Raw genomic sequence first — 18,931 nt, 5'->3', positions numbered from 1 at the left:
TGGTTCTTTATTTTTCTGAAGTCCTGTTTCAGTTTTTTTTCCTTCTCTTGGACCTGTTTCACGGTGTGGAGAGTGTGTTTGTTTGCTCGCTCACCGCTGACTTTTAAACATGGCGGGTGAAATATGAACAGAAATGTTCAGCACTGCAGACTACACCCCCCAAAGTTCCTGAACCTTTGGAAAGTAGTACCTCCCGACCAAGTACCTTTTTGGGGGTCGATTTTAGACCTTGGTTCCTGCAGTGGAAACACGCATAGTTCCTCTAAAGGTTCCTGGTTCCTGCGGTGGAAACGCGGCTATACAGGTGCAGGGTGAAGAGAAGGTGGAGAAATCAACCAGCACAATACAGGAAATCCAGAGACTAAATCTCACAGAGGAGCACTGTCTAGTGCTGGGAAACATTTAAGTGATAACCACGAGAAGTAGCTTTATTGTCCTCCTACTACACTACATACTTAACACTACATCTATAGTATCATCCGTATGTACCATAACAGCTGGTCATCAGTGAACAGTATGTGGTGATAATTAGAAAATGTAGAACTACTTCAGCTTCCTCATAATGATAATATACAGTAACCGCACTGTTCTATTTATACAAGCAATCCTTTCATAGTTCAGGAATGTTCTGTCAGCTGTGTGTGTGTGTGTGTGTGTGTGTGTGTGTGTGTGTGTGTGTGTGTGTGTGTCCTACATCCAGCCTTAGTGTTCTAACTGGGTCACACCAGAACCCAGCTGCAGTACTGCAACACTGGCTCAGAGAGCATGTGCGGACACACACACACACACACATACGCACAGTGTAGCAGAGATGTATAGCAGAGCAGAGACATGGAGATGACTGTGGAGACTGTGTGTGTGTGTGTGTGTGTGTGTGTGAATATGCGAGCTATAGCAACAAAGAGCAACTGGGGATGCGTTGTCATGGCAACCCTCTCAGCAGCCCGCCCACCAGCTTGTATGTCGGTGGGCATTATACAGTGAGGGAGGAAAAAAACACGGTGCAGAGTGAGGCAGTGTGTGATTGGTCACACCCCCTTGTCTTTGTGTGGCGCAGGGGATTGTGGGTAGCCCTTGACTGAATGCTCATTTGTGTGTGAGTGGGAAAAGAGTGTGTGTGTGTGTGCGCGTGTGTTTGTGTGTGTGTGTTTGTGTGTGTGTCTGAGAGAGAGAGAGAGAGAACAGAGGTGGACGACGCCTGTGTGTGTGAGAGAGAGAGAGGGGAGGGGGAGGAGCAGAGTGTGTGTGTGTGTGTGAGAGAAGGATGAGCTAGTGTGTGTGTCTGAGAGAGAGAGAGAGAGAGAGAGAGAGAGAGAGCAGCACTGCCATCAGAAGCTACACTGAGAGGCTTTTAACTGGATTCTGTTTTTCCTAAAGGAGTGGATTACTATCAGCCAAGGTATGAGTCTGTCTGTCCGCCTGTCTGTGTGTCTGTCTGTCTGTCTGTCTGCCGTTAGCTAGCCTGTTAGCAGCAGCTGCTAGTTAGCATTAGCAGCATAGCATCACAGCTCTACAGAGAGTGAGAGAGACGAGTGACAGATGCTAAGCTACTGTAGCAAAGAGAGATAATGGAGGTTTGTAAAAAAAATGAAAAACGGAAGGATGGAGGGAGAGAGAAATGGAGGGTGAGAAACAGTGGGTAAGAGAGGGAGGGAGAGAGAGAGGGAAGGAGGGAGAGCATGACAAAAGGAGGGGGTGTGGTTTAGTGCTGTGGACAAAGGAGGCTGGCTGATTGTTTACTACCACTGCAGAGAGACAGACATGGACGATCAATGCTCCATTCTTTCATTATTACTCTCTCGCTCTTTTTTCTTCTCTCACCACTCTGTTCCTTCCTTCCTCCTTGTCTTTATCTCCCTGAGTCTCATCCTCCTGTCAGCTCTGTCCTTGTCTGTGTTGGACAGTGTAGTAGTAATGGAGTGAGCAGATCTCTAAGCTAACGCCTGCTGCTACAAAATGTCTCCTCTTTACCTTCAGCTCAGTGATTTTACTGCCAGTCCTGGATCCAACACAAACTCTCCTGATGATGCAGATCCTGAAAACCAACAGTCCACATTGATGCTTTCACTCCATATGATGTACTACAGTGTGTTCTGTGTCTGTGTGTGTGTGTGTGTGTGTGTGTGTGTGTGTGTGTGTGTGTGTGTAAGAGAGAGTTAGTTTACTGCTGTGTGACAGTGGTCAGTGTGTTCAGAGCAAATCAAGCAGCAGTCGGTTTGATGAAAAGCAGGAGGAACAGATCGAGTGAAGTCAAACTACAGCGAGCAAATATGACGTTATCAGTAACAGTCGTCAGTTACAGACAGCAGCAGCAGCACTGGGTCCAGTAGTAGTAACAGGAATAATAGTAGTGGTGGTGTTGGTGGGTGTTCATTAATATTTTTTATAACGCAGGTCTCATTTTGTTGTGTTAAAGTTACGCTCCACAGATTTAGTTACAGTTTGCTCAGCTCAGCCTGTGACTTCAGTTTTATATTAGTACAGCAGAGCAGAACTAGTCCCACACGCCTGATGTTTAATATCTCATAGCAACAAAACATGCACCATAAACTACTGGGATTTGGCTTCTCAGATCAAAACCATCATGAAGAGGCTCTTTGATCAATTCTGCTCAACATCTGTACAAGAAGACTAAATATACCCAGTTCCTCTTTCTTCTACATGGGTCTGGTCCAGTCTGGGTCAGCTGGTGTTGACAGTGGGCAGATAAAGTCCTACAGTGTGTGATATGTGTGGACTCCAATCTTCAGTCTTCAGATCCAGTTGCTGCTCAGTCATCACATTTCTGCTCTTTGTAGCTTTCAGCTACGTTCCAGTCATGCTAGCAGCTCTGTGAGGGGACAGCAGTGCTCTTAGCTAAATGCTTACCTCAGCATGTTAACATGCTCACAATCATAGTGTTAACATGCTGATGTTTAGCAGGTATGTTTACAGTGTTAACTATCATCTAACTGTGTTAGCATGCTGACATTAGGTAATGTCCACTGAACACAAAGCAGAGCTGAGGCTGATGGGAATGTGGTATTGAGTCATAAACAAAGTATTGGACAAATGAACATGTTGACCTGATGATAGCACAAGTCCAGATATCTCTGCTGCTTCAGCCTTGTTCAGACTCAATCTTTAATGGTCGGAGATGCTGGTATCAGATCGGTTTTCTCCAACTGCTGGTCTTCTTCTTAATGAATCCTTCCTCATTTATATGTTGACAGAAATAATCAACAACAATGCAATAATACAACCAGAATTATCCTTTAAGGAGCTATATGTAAGTTTTGCTATTGCTACATAGCTAACATTAGCATTAGCAGCTGTTCACTTACCAGTCTAGAAGAAACGTTGTGAGTTCAGCATCAAACTTCATTCCTTTACTCACCAACAGCTGTCTCCAGAGGTGGAAACAAACACCAATTTTAACTTTTGTCTCTATCACGTCTTCTACTGAAGTTAGCATGCTAACCAGCTAGCCTGACTGATCTCCTCACAGTCTTCCAATAGAGACTCGCTGTAACCTCCAGTTTGTCCTGAAGACGTAGCTGCTCAGAGGACGTATTATAACCTCTTGTATTATAAAGACAATGATGGCTGAAGATTGCCAAGAGACAAACACCACCAGTAGTAGGCAGGAGTAATCTTGTAGTTAAGTACAGATGTGAATAGAAGATGGAGCAGTGGTAGCTGTACTAATGGTAACAGTTAGATTAGTACTAACAGTCGTGGCACTGGCACTGCAGACGTAGTTGTAATAATGTAAGTAGTGTTATTAGTAATAATGACAGTGGTGGTAGTATCAATTGTAATGGAATCAACAGTAGTATCAGTAACAATAATAAGAGCCGCAGTGTCAGTAGTGGACAGAGACAGGCCTTCAGCTCTGAACAAGGTTTTACTGACTGTTTCTATTCTCACACTTTAGATCAAAACATTTAAAACTTCTTATCCTTGGTAAAGCAGGTACAAAGCCCAAGTAGCCAGACACAAGTATATTTGACCAATAGATTTGTAAACAAGCTGTGTAAGCTCAGCTGGTTGAACGGGCTCAAACCTCAGACCTCACTCAACCACCTTCAGACCTGTTCAGTTTGGGCCAGGGTGCATACCTGAACTGGTTTGATGTGTTGGGAGTCAAAAGAGCCTGGCTTCTGTCTCACCTTCACACAACTGACCAATCACTGAGTGATTGGTCTCCCTCCCCCCCCGACTCAACATCAGAAAGTTGTGAAGCTTTTTGAGAAACAGTCCTGACGGAGGATACTGATGCATTTACTGTACAAACACCATGAGAAGCAACAGGATATGGCTTCTCGCTCAGCTGTTCTTTCTAACACACATACTTTTAGCCACCTCCCCCACTCACTGTGTGTGTGTGTGTGTGTGTGTAAGGTTTGGGTTGGTCCTGCAGCTGTCAGAGTATGAAACGGTCATCATGGTGGTCTGCAGCTGTTCTGTCTTCAGTGTTGTTCGTCACTCTCTCTTTAGAGTTCTTTGCTCTAAAGCTTTTTTGTTGTTGAGCAGCTTTTGGTAAGTAAAAAACTCACATGCAGGTCTGTATTCAGGTCTGTCAGTCTGTTTATGACACAGAAACAGCAGCAGCTGATAGTTAATTCTGGTCTTTATTATGCTGGCTTTTAAAGTTAATTTATGTTTGAATGAGGAAATTCATTCTTGACATAGAGAACAGTATTGGTGACCAAATAATCTCAATTCAAGGGTGTGCTTACTAGCTTGAAGACTAGACCTGAAGAATGAGTGGAGAAACTGGATGACAGTGTGTCCATCCACAGGTCACAGGGGTCACTGAGGGTCTGATGAGGATGAAAATAATGTTAGTCATATGCTGTGACCTTCACAGTCACCTGATCTCAGTACAGTTGAACTATGGGAGATTTTGGAGTGACGTGTTGGATGGCGCTCTCCACCGCCATGATCTAAACATTAGGGAATATGTTTGTGAAGAATGGAGTTCAGAGACTTGGAGCAGTGAAGCTGATGTGGTGACACATTGTGAAACAAAACATGACTAGCACACTGTATATTGGTTTGTACTTTAGTCTGTGACCGTCTATATGTGACACATTATGACGTTGACATTGCGATCACATAAAGTCTAAAGTTCACCTCACTCACATTATAGTGTGTCTTGCCACCATCTCTGCATCTCCCATTTCACCCTTTGCTCTTCTGTGTAAATCTGCAGCAAGTTGTTTCACTGTTCCCCATCTCTACTGATGTTTGGGGTCAGTTACAGTCAACATTGCTTGTTCTTTCAAGATTGAATGGGTTTCCTAGTTCCCAAACTGAATGAATCAGTATTAGGCTACAACCACACTACTACGTTTTAGTTTTAAAACTTGTCACTATTATTATATTTACTCCTGCCATCCACACTACTGCTCCAAACTCTTGTGGACCTTTTTTATTTTGAAAACTCTATGGTTTCTGTTGTATCTGGACGGACAGAAACTGAGACCTTTGGATAATGAATTACCAGTGTTACTAACCTTGTTGTCTTTGCTTGCAGCTGTTGTTCAGTTACATTATGTTTTTTTATTTTTTTTATTTAGTTTTTATCAACAATGGTACAATATACATATTTTCATATGATTACTTTATTTTTCCTTTTACAACTGTACATAGCTTTTATGCATATTAAATTCAAGTATTAAGCAAGAAAACAACACAAAGATAATAAAAAAAGGCATTAGTATCCACATATATATAGACATATATACACATACATATACATGCATACACATATTCATTCACACATAAAAAACAAACCCATTGATGTGAAATGAGGTATAACGAAAGATAGATAGATAGATAAAAATACAGGTGGAATATTTACTCTTGAGAGAGACGGAATGTGACGCATGTGGTGCATGTACATAGAGTGTAATTAGGTAAAAGTTAAGCAGGAGGGCAAGGCACCATAGTATAATGAACTTTATTGAATTAATAAAGTCATGACAGGACTCCATCGTAAAAAAGTGGAATTTTGGAGTCTTAATGAAAATGTAATTTGCTCCTTCTGGTAAAGGTTCCATGCTTTTTGGATCCATATATTATATGTGGGGGGATCTGGTTTCAACCAACTAGTGGCTATACGTTTCAATGCAAAGGTGTTTCTCTGCCTTCCTGTCCAGACCCTTAGGTATTGCTCCCAGTAATGCCACTGTGGGGCTTTGTGGAATATCCTGCTTGAAAACCTCTTTGAGGGCATCAAATACCTCTCTCCAGAATAGACATAAGTTTAGAGCACAGCCAGAATATATGAGTGTGATTGGCAATGTGTGTTCTGCAGTTCCTCCGACAAGAACTGGGATCTGTTGGGCCCATCTTGGCTGTTATTTCTGGTGTTCTGAAAAATCTGGTGATTATTTTCCATTTGAATTCCCTCCTTGTGTTTGAATTTGAATTTGTTCCACATTGACCTTGTATCCTGAGTAATACCCATACTGAGAGATGAGCCCCTTTAAATGTGGTATTGTTGATGTAGGTTCTGTCAAATACAATAAGACATCATTGGCAAACATTTTGTGCTTCTCTCTGTTTATTATGATTCTTTTTATATCATTATGATCTCTATTGAACTGGACCAGCCGTTTGATGCTAATAGCAAACAGCAGGGGCGACAGAGAGCAACCTTGTCTTCATCCTTGTTCGAGTGTAAATCTTCCTGATCTATATCCATTAACTTTGACAGCCACCTGTGGGGATCAATAAAGTGTCTGTACCCAATTTATAAAGTTGGGGCCAAAGCTGAACCGTTTTAATGTTAGAAGTACATATTGCCATGATACTCGATCAAATACCTTTTGAGCATCTAGGGATATGATCATTGACTCTGATTTCTTATCTATTTAATGGGATATTATCTTTAATAGGCGTCGTAAATTATCTCCATAATACCTAACAATGATAAATCCAGTCTGACCAGGGTGTATAATTTGGGTAATTGTCTGATTAACTCATCTAGCCAGAATTGCTGTTAGTATGCACAGATCCCCGTTCAGCAGTGATAGTGGTCTATGGCATTCAGTGGGGTCTTTACCCACTTTAAGAATTACCACTCTAAGTTGACTCTGTCCAAGATGATGCCATAGTTTTAAATTCTAAGGCATGATTGTATGCTTTTAATAACAGGGGGGGCAGGTCTTTAAAGGTTTTATAAACTTCATTGACATATCCATCTGGTCCTGGGCTTTTGTTGTTCTTCAGTTATGAGATCACCTGCTTGATCTCCCATTCCCCTATTGGCTTATCTAACATCTTAGCTGTTGAATCGGTCAATTCAGTTAGTTTTATGTGGTTTAGGAACTTTAGGTTCTGCGTCATCGGAGCAGGCGTCAGTATTCTTATATAATGATTTGTAAAACTCTGCAAAGGACTTTTGCTGGTTTAGTGACAACGGTTTCTTGTGATTTTATTCTCTGTACTATATTAGAAAATTGTTGTTTTCTCAGTCTAAATGAAAATATTCTACTTGCTCTGTTTCCGTATTTATAGTATTTTGGCTAGTGAATCTTAAGCTTCCCTCAACCTTATCTCATAACAGACTATTAAGTTGTCTATGAGTTGCATTTAAATCATTTATGACAGCAGATTGTTTATGTTTATGTACCAACTCTTTTATTTTATCTTCTAATTCCCACTGTCTGGCATCCCTCTCTGTTATCCTTGCAGACCTGAATGAAATAACGCGGCCACTAATATATGCTTTGGCACAATCCTACAATATCAGAGGTGTCCTTCCTGAGGAGGAATAGGTATCTAAATATTTCTTGAGCTCATCTATAATGAAGGAGGAAAATTCTTTGTCATTAAGGAAGGAGGTATTAAGTCTCCATTGTTTGGTTGTTGGTCTATGTCCTATATCTCATTTCAGTGAAACAGGTGCATGATCAGAAATAGTGATAGGCAGTATCTCAATTTCCACTATCCTATGTAGCTCTACCTTTGGGGTAAAGAAATAATCAATCCTACAAAAGGATAGTATGTCCGTCTGAATAGAAAGTGAAGTCCCTGCTTCTTGGAAACTAACTACTTCATATGTCCTAAATGCAGTATTTTAATGCTACAACTGTCTTTACTGTTCCTCAATCAGCGGATTTTGTGCAACTAATCAACTGCAGTTATAAAATGAAAATGTATCAGTGTGGACGTAGTAATTAGGGCTCAATGATGACAATGACAAAAATATCATATAGTGATTATTTTTGGCAGATATGACGACATGAGTCATATGGTCATTTTTGTATTTAATTTTAACTGAAAAAATATAAACGTGAGGATGATGTGATTTTTGTTGGGACCCAAACAAGCATGTTCCTTTACACGTGGAGATTATGATGTGTAGGCCGGGCGTCTTCAAAGCTTCATTTATGGTCTGTTATTGTGACACATTTTACCTTTAGCAAAGGCAAAGTTCATGTGATTTTGGATATTGCATTTGGCCACATTGTGATTTTTGATTTGAAAACTGTTCAGCCCTAGTATAAATCCATCACAAATATCTTGCTTTCCACTGACATGGACATCACATCTTCAGTGTCCAGATACTTTTTCTGGACATTTAAATTGCATAGTGACGTTATACAACAAGCCGGAGGTACAATAACTTCTGCGACTCATTAGAAGGGAATCATTTGTGCACGTAGCCTAATTTCCAGCTGGAATTAACATGTGATCTGTGTATCTGATGGGGAAGCACGTGTACATTTTGGTTTAAATGCAACAGAATATATTGAAATGAGATCAGATCAGTCAGATAACATCTGGAGGTTTGGCTCACACTGTGATCAGATTTCAGTCAGGTGTAAAAAATCCACTCAACAAGTGAGAACAAGTCACTTAAATCTGGCTCCCCCCACTGTCTGGAGCTGTCCGTCAAGCAGCATCTTCCTCTCTTCTGCAAAGGAAAAGGAAGTACATCGATCAGCATTTTCACTTCAGGAGACTGTCCCACATCGCCCTGCTGTGAGACAGCAGACAACAGCAGTGAATGTGTGTGTGTACCTACAGCTGATAGAGCTCATCCCTCTGAGCCACACAGCTCCATTGTTGTCCAACAACTATTAAAACACATCTGTGACTCACACTGTGTTCATGGTAATGTTCTTACATCATCATGAACACACACACTGTAGTTAATTTAGACTCACACACAACGTCCACTGCGCCAAATACTCACCACAACACCAAATGTGGATTAATCCGCCTTTGAAAATAGTCCCCAACAGATGCACTATTTCCTTCAATTTGTTTAAAGCGACAGCGATCAGCTGCTTGAGGAAATGACTGAAACTTTTCTTTAAAGCGAAGCGATATATTTGTGTTTTTAAAGATTTCTGTTTTCAGCTGCAACCAAGAAGTTCAGAGCAGAGAGCCACAGACAGAGGAGGGATATCAGAAAGTACTGACTGACTGAGACAGACACATGCTGATTTTTCTCTTCTCATGAAAAATACAGAATAACACCAGCCTTATAGACTAACAGAATAACACCAGCCTTATAGACTAACAGAATAACACCAGCCTCATAGACTAACAGAATAACACCAGCCTCATAGACTAACAGAATAACACCAGACTCATAGACTAACAGAATAACACCAGACTCTGCGTCCACACTAGTATGTTTCATTCAGAATGAAAACAATCTCTGTCCAGGTGCTTTAGCTCTGTATTAGAAATAATGTCCGTACTAACACACCTGAAAACGCATATCACATGACACTGGGCATGCACATGCTGCTGTAAACAGGATGCAGATTGTCTGGTCTGCAGTTAGTTGAATAGTTGCAGAAAATACTACAAATGAGGAACAGCAAAGGCAAAAAATAAGACCAGAGATTTCTTTGATTTGACCATCGTCGAGGTGGAACTGTTACTGAGAGTAGAACATGAATGTCAGGCATCATGGCGGCAGAAAACACAGACTGAGAATCGTTGTTCTCACCCAGAAAAGGGCCACTTGATAGGAGCAAAAGGAATCAGAGAAGGATACGTTGTTAGTAGTGTGTAGTAGTGTAGTAGTGTAGTGTTCACAAGTGGCGAGTGACTCCAACGACTGTCCTTATAACACAATAGAGCACTAACGAAGTCGAAACCAATTTTCCACCAACGACAGTCATGCAAACGACTGTCGTTGACACTTGGAGCAGAAAAGGGAACCAGTGACATCATCATCCTTGTGAACGCCCACAAGAGGTTAAATACCTGGGTCTCCACACCAGAAAGTAGGACCAGTCCCAGCCTGGTCAGATGCGTACATGAACTGATGAAGCCTCTTGGATGAGAGGTGAAACGTCTTCCCAGACAAATAACCTAGTCCAGTTGTTTTCGATTTAAAAAACTCCTTTAGGATACTATGACCTGGACAAATGAGAATATACACAGGCTTGTTGTAACGGACTTCATATGTCTCTGTACAGTAGCATTGTCACACGTGAAAATGAAGAGGTCAAAGGACACATCACAAGCCCCTCTTACACAGAGACCCCACCATGTCACCATTAAGAAGACCCATCATTGTGTTGCCTTTGCTTGTTTACCCAAGATGTGATTTCAGGTAGAATACCAGTGTTTCAGAATCAGAAGTTTGACGTGCAACACAACAGTATCAGCATCTGTCCCACCATGCTGGGTCTATCTTTTACACAGACGTGGATCTGGCTCTGGGACTACCTCCATGCTGGCTCCATGCCGGCAGAACAACAATGCAGTACCAAATATCGGTTATCGATCTCCTTGATTACCAATAATCAGTATCTGCACCCTGAAAAAAACATATTGGTCCATCCCTACATTAAATGTTTGCGTTGGAGGCTGGTGTTTGGTGCTGCTGAGGCTCTCTTATTACATGTTGTGCCTTAGTCTCAACCAGGCAGGATGTAACTATGTTCATGTGTGTTTATGTTTACATGGTCTGGCAGAAAAAGAGTGATTTTGATTTAATGTCTTTTTGTTTGTTTGTTTTTGGAATTTTCTGCCTTTATTGGGTAAATGGGGGGAGAGATGGATATGTGACAGCTGGGACAGGTGGGGCATTATTTCTCCAGGATCTAAAAAATCTGATCTGGGACATGACACTGCACCATGTTCCAGTTCAGGTTCTGGTTCTAGCATGTTTGAATCCAGTCTCACTGACTCTAAACCCAAGTGACCGATTTCTGTCTTTTCACAGGTGATGTGTCACCCATCAGTATGTCCCCCATCAGCCAATCGCAGTTCATCCCTTTGGGAGAGGTATTGCTATTGGCTATCTCTGCTATGAACTCCGCCCATAAGCCTGTCACTCAGGAGGCCCTAACTGAACACCTGCAGACATGTTTTCCAGGTAACACCCGCTCATACACCTCCATCGAGCCGACACCACACACCAGCCTCTGTCTCCTGCTGCTTCACATATTCACATTTATTATTGCCTGAACTTATCCGAATATATACAGGAACTCCCAGAGCATTTATTGAAGAGCTGTTAATTATTGTATCTGTTCTGTTGTGTTGTATTTTTATTTAGTGAAACCACACTTAACTATTTTCAAAGAGAAGTACTGTACCTCATAATTTACACTGCAGATGAGGTGTTGTTTTGTGCCACCTGGACCACCCACAACATTAAGACACTGCTTACATATCAGTACATCAGTATAGTGACAGAACTAGTCTTCATTTTCATATTTCTTTTTGCTGCCCATATTTCTTCCTCGCATAGAGTTCTGGTGATAAATGTGCTGTCGCTCTGAGCAGTGAGTAGACAGCCACATCTGTCCCATGATGCACACAGTGAATGTTCACCTGGCAGCGAGCAGCTTCACCTGGAGGCCCATTCGTATGCAGGAGTGAATGTGAGTGAGGGAAGAGAGGCACGTGGTCTGAACGGAAAGCACCTGAAGCAAGAGAGCTGTTCGTACGAGTGTTTCCACCTATAAACACCTGCTCTGCAATACATTCCCCTACAGGAACTAAAGCACATGTAGCTTAAGGTGTGCAACAACTGGCTTTAAAGCAGCAAACTGATCTTTAAATTCACGTATATCTCAAAGGTTGTGGTTTGGAAACCAGCAGAAGTTAAAAACCTCGAGTTCAGGTTGTGTGAAGCTCCAGGTTTCAGTCTGTTAAGTGTCCATAATGACAAAGAGCTGCTGTATTTGTCATGCTACCGCTCAGTCACATACCATCAGTGTCATTGTGTGATGTAGGCGAGGGCTGGGGAGAATGTTGTATATTTGCATTTCAGTCAGGGAACTGAGCATTTATAACACTGACTGTGCTGGAGAACTACCCCCCCCCCCCCCCCCCCCCCCCCCCAACAATCCATCTCATCTGTTTAATAAACATTTGCAGAATCTCAGTACAAACAGTTCGTTCAGAAAGTCTTCAGCCCCCTTCTGTTTAGTTATGTTGCAGCCTTATGCTAAAATCATACCCCATAAGGGAAAAAAAACTGAATTTTTTTTTGCAAAGAAACTAAAATAGCACATTGACATAAGTTTTCGGACACTTTCCCCAGGATTTAGTTGAAGCAACTTTGGCAGTGATTACAGCGTCCATACTTCTTGGGTCTGAAACAACAAGCTTGTGATTCTCAGGCTCTGTCAGGTTGGATGGGGACATTGGTGGACAGACATTTTTCAGGTCTCTGTTGTTGGATTGGGTTCAAGTCAGGGCTCTGGCTGAGTCACCAAGGACATTGACAGTTGTCTCTAAGCCACTCCTGTGTTGTCTTGACTGTGTGAACCTTCAGCCCAGTCTGAGGTCCTGAGCTCTGGACCAGGTTTTCATTAAGGTCCTCTCTGTACTTTGCTCCTGGATCAGTCTCCCTGTCCCCCCACAGCCTGATGCTGCTCCACCATGCTTCACTCTTGGGATGATGTTTATCAGGTGATGAGCTGTGCCTGGTTTCCTCTAGACCTGACTCTTAGACCTGAGACCAAACAGTTCAGTCCTGGTCTCATCAGACCAGAGTATCTGGTTTCTCTCAGTCTCAGAATCCTTTAGCTGCTTCTTTACCAAATGTCACTGAGGAGAAGCTTCGTCTGGACACTCTAACACAAAGACCAGATCAGTGGAGAGCTGCAGTGATGGTTGTCCTTCTGGAAGTTTCTCTGAAGCTCAGAGTCACCATCAGGTTCTTGGTCTCTCTTCTCTCGGATGTCTCAGTTATTCCAGGTCCAGCTCTAGAAGAGTCCTGGTTGTTCCAGACTTGTTCATGTCAGAATGATGGAGACCACTGTTGGAAATGTTTTTGAGCATCAACACAGTCCTGTCTCTGAGCTCTGCAGCAGTTCCTTCCTCCTCATGGTTTCTGATCTGATCTGTTTGTCAGCTGTGAGACCTGATACAGACAGGTGTGTGTCTTTCCACATCATGTCCAATCAGCTGAGATCAGAGTCATAGTAAAGTGTCTGAATACTCATGTCAATGTGAGATTTCAGTTTCTACTAAATGATTTTTAGCATAAATGTGAAACAGTGAGGGCTCTGGAGACGTCTGAATGCTCTGTATAGGGAGGAGGTTGGGCTGGTGGAGGGAGCTGCAGCAGCAAACAGTGGTTGCATGAAGCTTCTCTGTACACCTGTTTTGATTCGATTGGTTGTTAGCAGTCAGGTGACAACTGCACAGCTGATGAATGATGGTGCACTCAGACCAGATGTGGACAAAAGCAGGAGGGACTAGAAATGCTGCTGCTCAGATTATTTCACAAGAGGCCTGTACTACGAAGCAAGTTCAACAAACCCAGGATAACTTTTAGTTATCTGGGTTAACTGAACCTGACGTTGACCGTCCTGAAAACTTGTTCTATGAAGCTGTTTATCACCTGGCTCAGTTAACTCTGAGTTCACCTGTCCAGGTACGAGCCGGTTCATGTGAAAGAGGCAGAGTTGTTAATTATAAGCAACATCGTCTGAACCATAAATAAAGTATTAATATGATATGAGAAGAAACACTGATACCTGCAGGTGAATTCAGTTATAGTGACGTCATGAAGTGGAATTCAACAAGGTGAAATGTAAACGATGATCGCATCACTAGAATTTTCAAAAATCTATTTCTAAATATAATTTCTATTAAAGTCAGTGTGTTTGAGTTTTTCCCTCTTTTGTCTGATGATGAACAAACTGTTATGAACATGTGAAGCAGATCAAACAGTTAAAGTTCATGTCAGACTGTTTCTGCTGCAGAGAGGAGAGAAAGAAAAGAGTCAGTCCGACTGAAATCTTCATTTATAACCATGGAAACAGTGAACAGTGTGTGGATCATTGTTGGTTTGCTTTTGATTTCTCCTCATGTTGTTCTGAGCTGCAGTGATGAAGAAGAGAGTAAAAGCTTCATCACTGTCAGGAATCCTGTCCATTAAAGAGTCTGTGTTCAGGTCAAATGAAGCTACAATAGTTATTATGTAGTTATTTAGTGGACCCATGTTGGTATGGAACAGTGAAACGATTCCACTGATTTATATAAATGTTTACTGTCATTGTTACTCATCACTTTATTGTAAACTCTTTTGTCCCTGTCAGGATCCTGTAGGAATGATGACTCCAGTGAGTTGATTGGTCGATAGTCTGGCTGTTGACAGGTTTTGATCTGATCCTCTAAAGTTAACCTGCTCTGGAGCAGGTTAGGAGTTCAGGATCAGTTACCATGGTAATTTACCCTGGTAACAAGTGAACCACTGTTGAAAACCCAGATAACCTGAAGTTACCTCGATAACCTCAAATCCTGCTTCGTAGTACAGACGCCTGCCGTTGAAGAATATAAACAACAGTAGTTCAGCCCCTACCCCTCTCTCTGATCAGCTGGACATTGGAGAGAATTGTGATTTTGTGTGTTCAGTCAGATTGAATGTGAAGTGAAGTAGGAGGGTGAGTTCACGACTGGAGGTGAAAATGTCTCAGCATGAAGTGAATTGTGGTCTGACTGTGCTGAGAGCTGGTGATGGTCAGGTGTGATTAAAAAAAACCAAAAAGCAAAACCATGCTTCATTGTAACCATGGTGATTCTGTTGGATACAAAGTTAGGATGAAGTAAACTTTGTTTTCAGTATGACAATGAACTGAGCAGATGACAGGAAGCTGATGGAGTTCAAGATCCACATTATGATCCACGGTTAGGTTTTATTGCTGGACGACCTCTAGTGGCCGTAGTAATTACGACGGGAGCAAAGGAGGAAGTCGTGTCACAAAGTGTATAGTGGCACAAAGTCTGTGTAGGGAGGAGGTCTGGGTGGACTCTGACATGGCAGGCCGCTGTTTTCAATAGTCATTGTTTCTTTTATTTAACTGCATGTTTAGTATTGTAACCATGACAACGAAGGTCCTCTAACCATAAAAAAGTATGTATTTTAACCTAAACCATATTTTAACTTAACTAAGTAGTCAAACCATGACTGTTCCATAACCATGAAGTGTGTATTTATTATTGTAACCATGGCGACAAAGGTCTGATACACCTGTTGCTGGTACGCTCTTCTGGGGTGTATTAGAGAGTTGTTTAGGTTGGAGGACGTGTTGTGCAATAATTCAGACCATCAAGACATTTAGAGCAAATATGAAGAAAATGTTCCATCTCCTGATGTATTTCATCAGATAAAACCTACATTTTCTGTGATAAAGTTGTGGCGAGTTCAAACATATTTAACGCACACAGTGTATTCACTTCAGTTTGTGCCATCTAAAGCAGATCTGTATCTGACAGAAGGTTTAGACAGCTACACAACATTAGGAAGAGACCCCAGGATGTGACCTGTGGCTCAGCAGCAGATTGGAGGTCCACATGTCCAAGTGTCCTGGGTCAAGACACTGAACCTTAAACAGCTCCTGATGAGCCGACTAGCACCTTGCAGGGTAGCTCACTGAGGCCCTGTTCAGACCTGACGTTAATGTCTCAGGTGATCTGATCACAGGTGTAGAGCTCTAAGTACGTCAGCTCACACCTGGCATTAACCTGAATGAATCAGTGCAGCTCTACGATGAAATAAGGTCTTAGCCGTTTGAAATATTTAATATTTTGGGTTTATCATGATACTGACTAATCAGACAGTGAGACAGAGGACGTCGGGAGAGTAGCCAGTCCTTCAATGTGGCCCAGCACACATTCATGTTCACACTGATAAAAGGTATGGTCTGAGTGATCAGATCTCAAATGTGTCCACAAAAAGTCTTGGGATGTTGATACCAGGTGTGAACAGTGAGTGTATGTGTGTGTTACTGGAAATGGGAAAAGTGAGCAGTATGGTGGTGCTGTGGTTAGCTGTCATTTCACTGCAAGAAGCTTCTGTGTTTGAACCTGCCGCTTCTTCATGTGGGTTGTGTCTGTGTGGAGTTTGTTCTCCACTGAAAGGAATAAGGTGGTGATCTTCTGTCCAAATACAAAAGTACAGCAGTTTTCTGTCTGAGATGTTCAGATGGACATCAGTCTCATGTTTGTGGGTTTAGTGCAGAGCTGGAGTCAGAATGCAGTTAGCCTAGCTTAGCATAAAGACTGGGAGCTGGGGGAAACAGCTAGCCTGGCTCTGTCCAAAGTTTTAATCTCATCTAATTTCTGTGTGTGTGTGTGTGTGTGTGTGTGTGTGTGTGTTTGTGTGTGTGTGTGTGTGTGTGAATTTAACTGAACTGAATTGAAGCCCAGTGATTGGCTGGCCACCTGTGCAGGTTGTCAGTTGGGTTAAGCTGCTGTAGCTGGTGAATAGATGGAGAAAGCATCAGTCGCCACACAGGGAGTTGCAGCAGGCCCCTGCCTGTGTTTGTTTCAGTCGCTGTACAGATGAAGAGACTGTAATGGTCCCAGTCTTCAGTGTGCCCTGAGGCGTGCCCCCCTCTCTTTGGAAACCAGTGGAAGAGATATTTTGTTTTAAGCACGTCCTGACTCCAGCTCTGTACTGAACCCACAGACATGAGACTGATGTCAATCTGACATCTCAATGTCAGACAGAAAACTGCTGAACTTCTCTTTCAGCCAATAAAACAAGGCTGTTCACTTGCTACAGTAGAAGACTGGCTGCTTGATTAGATGTAATTTCTATTTCAAATGTCCCGAAATAGAAATCAGAGAATAGAAAAACTATGAGTCGAGGGAAATGTTGTATTTGACTATCCACCACCACCTTATTCTTTTTCTTCAGGAGCCACAGGAAGTGAACAGAAGCTGAACTGTGCGTGTACTGAGTGAACTGCGCATTGACCCTGTATAGTCAGTGTTGGTCAGTTAAAATGAAGCGGTAGATACTCGTCTCCACAGTCAGCTCTGGGGTTCCCTCTTTAGACAACTTGCGTCATGTCTGCAAACCAACTGCACTTGTATGATGTAATGACAGGCAACAGACACACACACACACACACACACACGCACACGTTGGCCTTCCTATAGTTGTGAGGAGACACATATTGACATAATAATAATTTAGTGATGGCCTGCACTGCCAAATGAGTAAATGTACATTAACCAGTCAAAGGTTTTGACATGTAAATGTGAATGTAATGCATTCCCTCGCTCTTTAGGCTACGTTCATACTACTACTTTTTAATTTTAAAACTCATCATTTCTGTTTCTGTTCTGTGTTTACTCCTGCCATCCAAACTACTCCAGAGTTGGAAATGCTGCTAGACCAGTTTTTTTTTTAAACTCCTGGGTTGTGTTTTATTTTGAAAATTCTGGGGTTGGGTTGTAGTAGGATGGACAGAAACTGAGATCTTTGGAAACGATGGCGTAGACACCCGAGGTCACTCTTGATTGGCTCTCATTGACTATCAGTGGTGAGTACAACATGATAATGAATTACAGTGTTACTGACCTTGTTGTCTTTGCTAGCAGCTGTTGTTCAGTTTAATTCTGTAGCTTAATGCTACAACGGTTTATTTTGTGCAACTAATCGGACAGAGCCTTAGGCTTCCTGCCGTGATTCTTTTGAATAATCACTCAGTGAGTGATGCAGCACCAGAGAGGTCAGACAGCATGGACAGGAGGATTTGGTGGTGCACTGTGTCAGAGGTTGCTGACTGTGACAGTGATCACTGACAGCAGCGTGACCTCAGAGGAAGGACTGGAAACCAGCCTGGTTTGGATCAAGTAGATGAGGGAGGAGGTCTGTGGCTTTAACTTGTGCTGTAGCTGCATGTCATGGCAGACAGTGTGTTGTTAGTGCTGTTGAACAGAGGCGCCCCGCCAGGAGAGGCAAACCAGGCAAATGCTTGGGGAGTCCCAAGGGGAAAAGGGGCCCCTGATGGCTATGATCCCAATTAAACCTCCCATAAACACACTATACACTGCACTGCTGCTGTCCCCAACCCCCTTAGTGGGGCCTCTGATGTGTGCTGTAGTTAGTGTCTACCCGTTGCCTCCATATCAGGCGTCTAGGGTTCTGCGCTTAGATGGGCTTCTTTGCCTGGTGCCCCATGATGACTCGCCACTGGCATTGAAGAGTGGCGATTACAGCAGTATGAAACGGGAGCAATTTGCAGCTATGCTTACATGTGTTCTGCAGCTGAGCAGCTACCTTTCCAACCAGCCTGCAAACTGAGGTCCTCTGTCAATTTTTGTTTGGTGACTCAACAAGCTGAAGTGCAGAACAAGGAGGGAGTTGATGTTTGTAAGTTGGAGAAGAAGCACACCTCAGCAGGAACGCTGTACTATATATGAATAAAATAGTGCATTTATTTATAATAAATGTAATTTTGCAATATTGTTTTTAAGTGGAAGTGTTGTCTGTACTTCAACATTGTCACACTGTAAATAACCAACATTATAAGGCCAGTGCTCATCAACGGTTTCCTACTGAGCAGTGTTGGCAACACTAGATTTGGTGACTTTTAAAACCCTTTAGCTACTTTTTTTTTCATAAAGGCAGCTGGCCGTATTATCACGAAATTTTTAATAGAAACATCACAAAGAAAAATCACCCTGTGAGGGTTATAAATATGGAACCACC

At 42.4% G+C, this 18,931-nt stretch overlaps 1 protein-coding gene across 3 annotated transcripts in view; it reads left to right on the top strand.

Moving 5' to 3' along the window:
* Nucleotides 1-18,931, top strand: part of LOC111663578 (storkhead-box protein 2-like) — a 96,189-nt gene that overhangs the window by 60,099 nt on the left and 17,159 nt on the right. For 2 of the 3 annotated variants that reach the window (XM_023417823.2, XM_087177019.1), the window contains exon 2: nt 11,189-11,341. In XM_023417823.2, the coding sequence (XP_023273591.1) occupies nt 11,189-11,341 (153 nt within the window). Of the gene's footprint in view, nt 1-1,133; nt 1,400-11,188; nt 11,342-18,931 lie in introns of those variants that run through there. The other variant, XM_087177020.1, reaches the window with a different exon arrangement.

Source organism: Seriola lalandi, unplaced genomic scaffold (genome assembly GCF_002814215.2).
Source record: "Seriola lalandi dorsalis isolate HSWRI2012SDOR001 ecotype SW California unplaced genomic scaffold, Sedor1 jcf7180002054578, whole genome shotgun sequence".
In the NCBI taxonomy this organism is placed as follows: Eukaryota; Metazoa; Chordata; class Actinopteri; order Carangiformes; family Carangidae; genus Seriola; species Seriola lalandi.
Note: the sequence above shows the minus strand (reverse complement) of the source record. Positions and strands in the feature narration are given on the sequence as shown.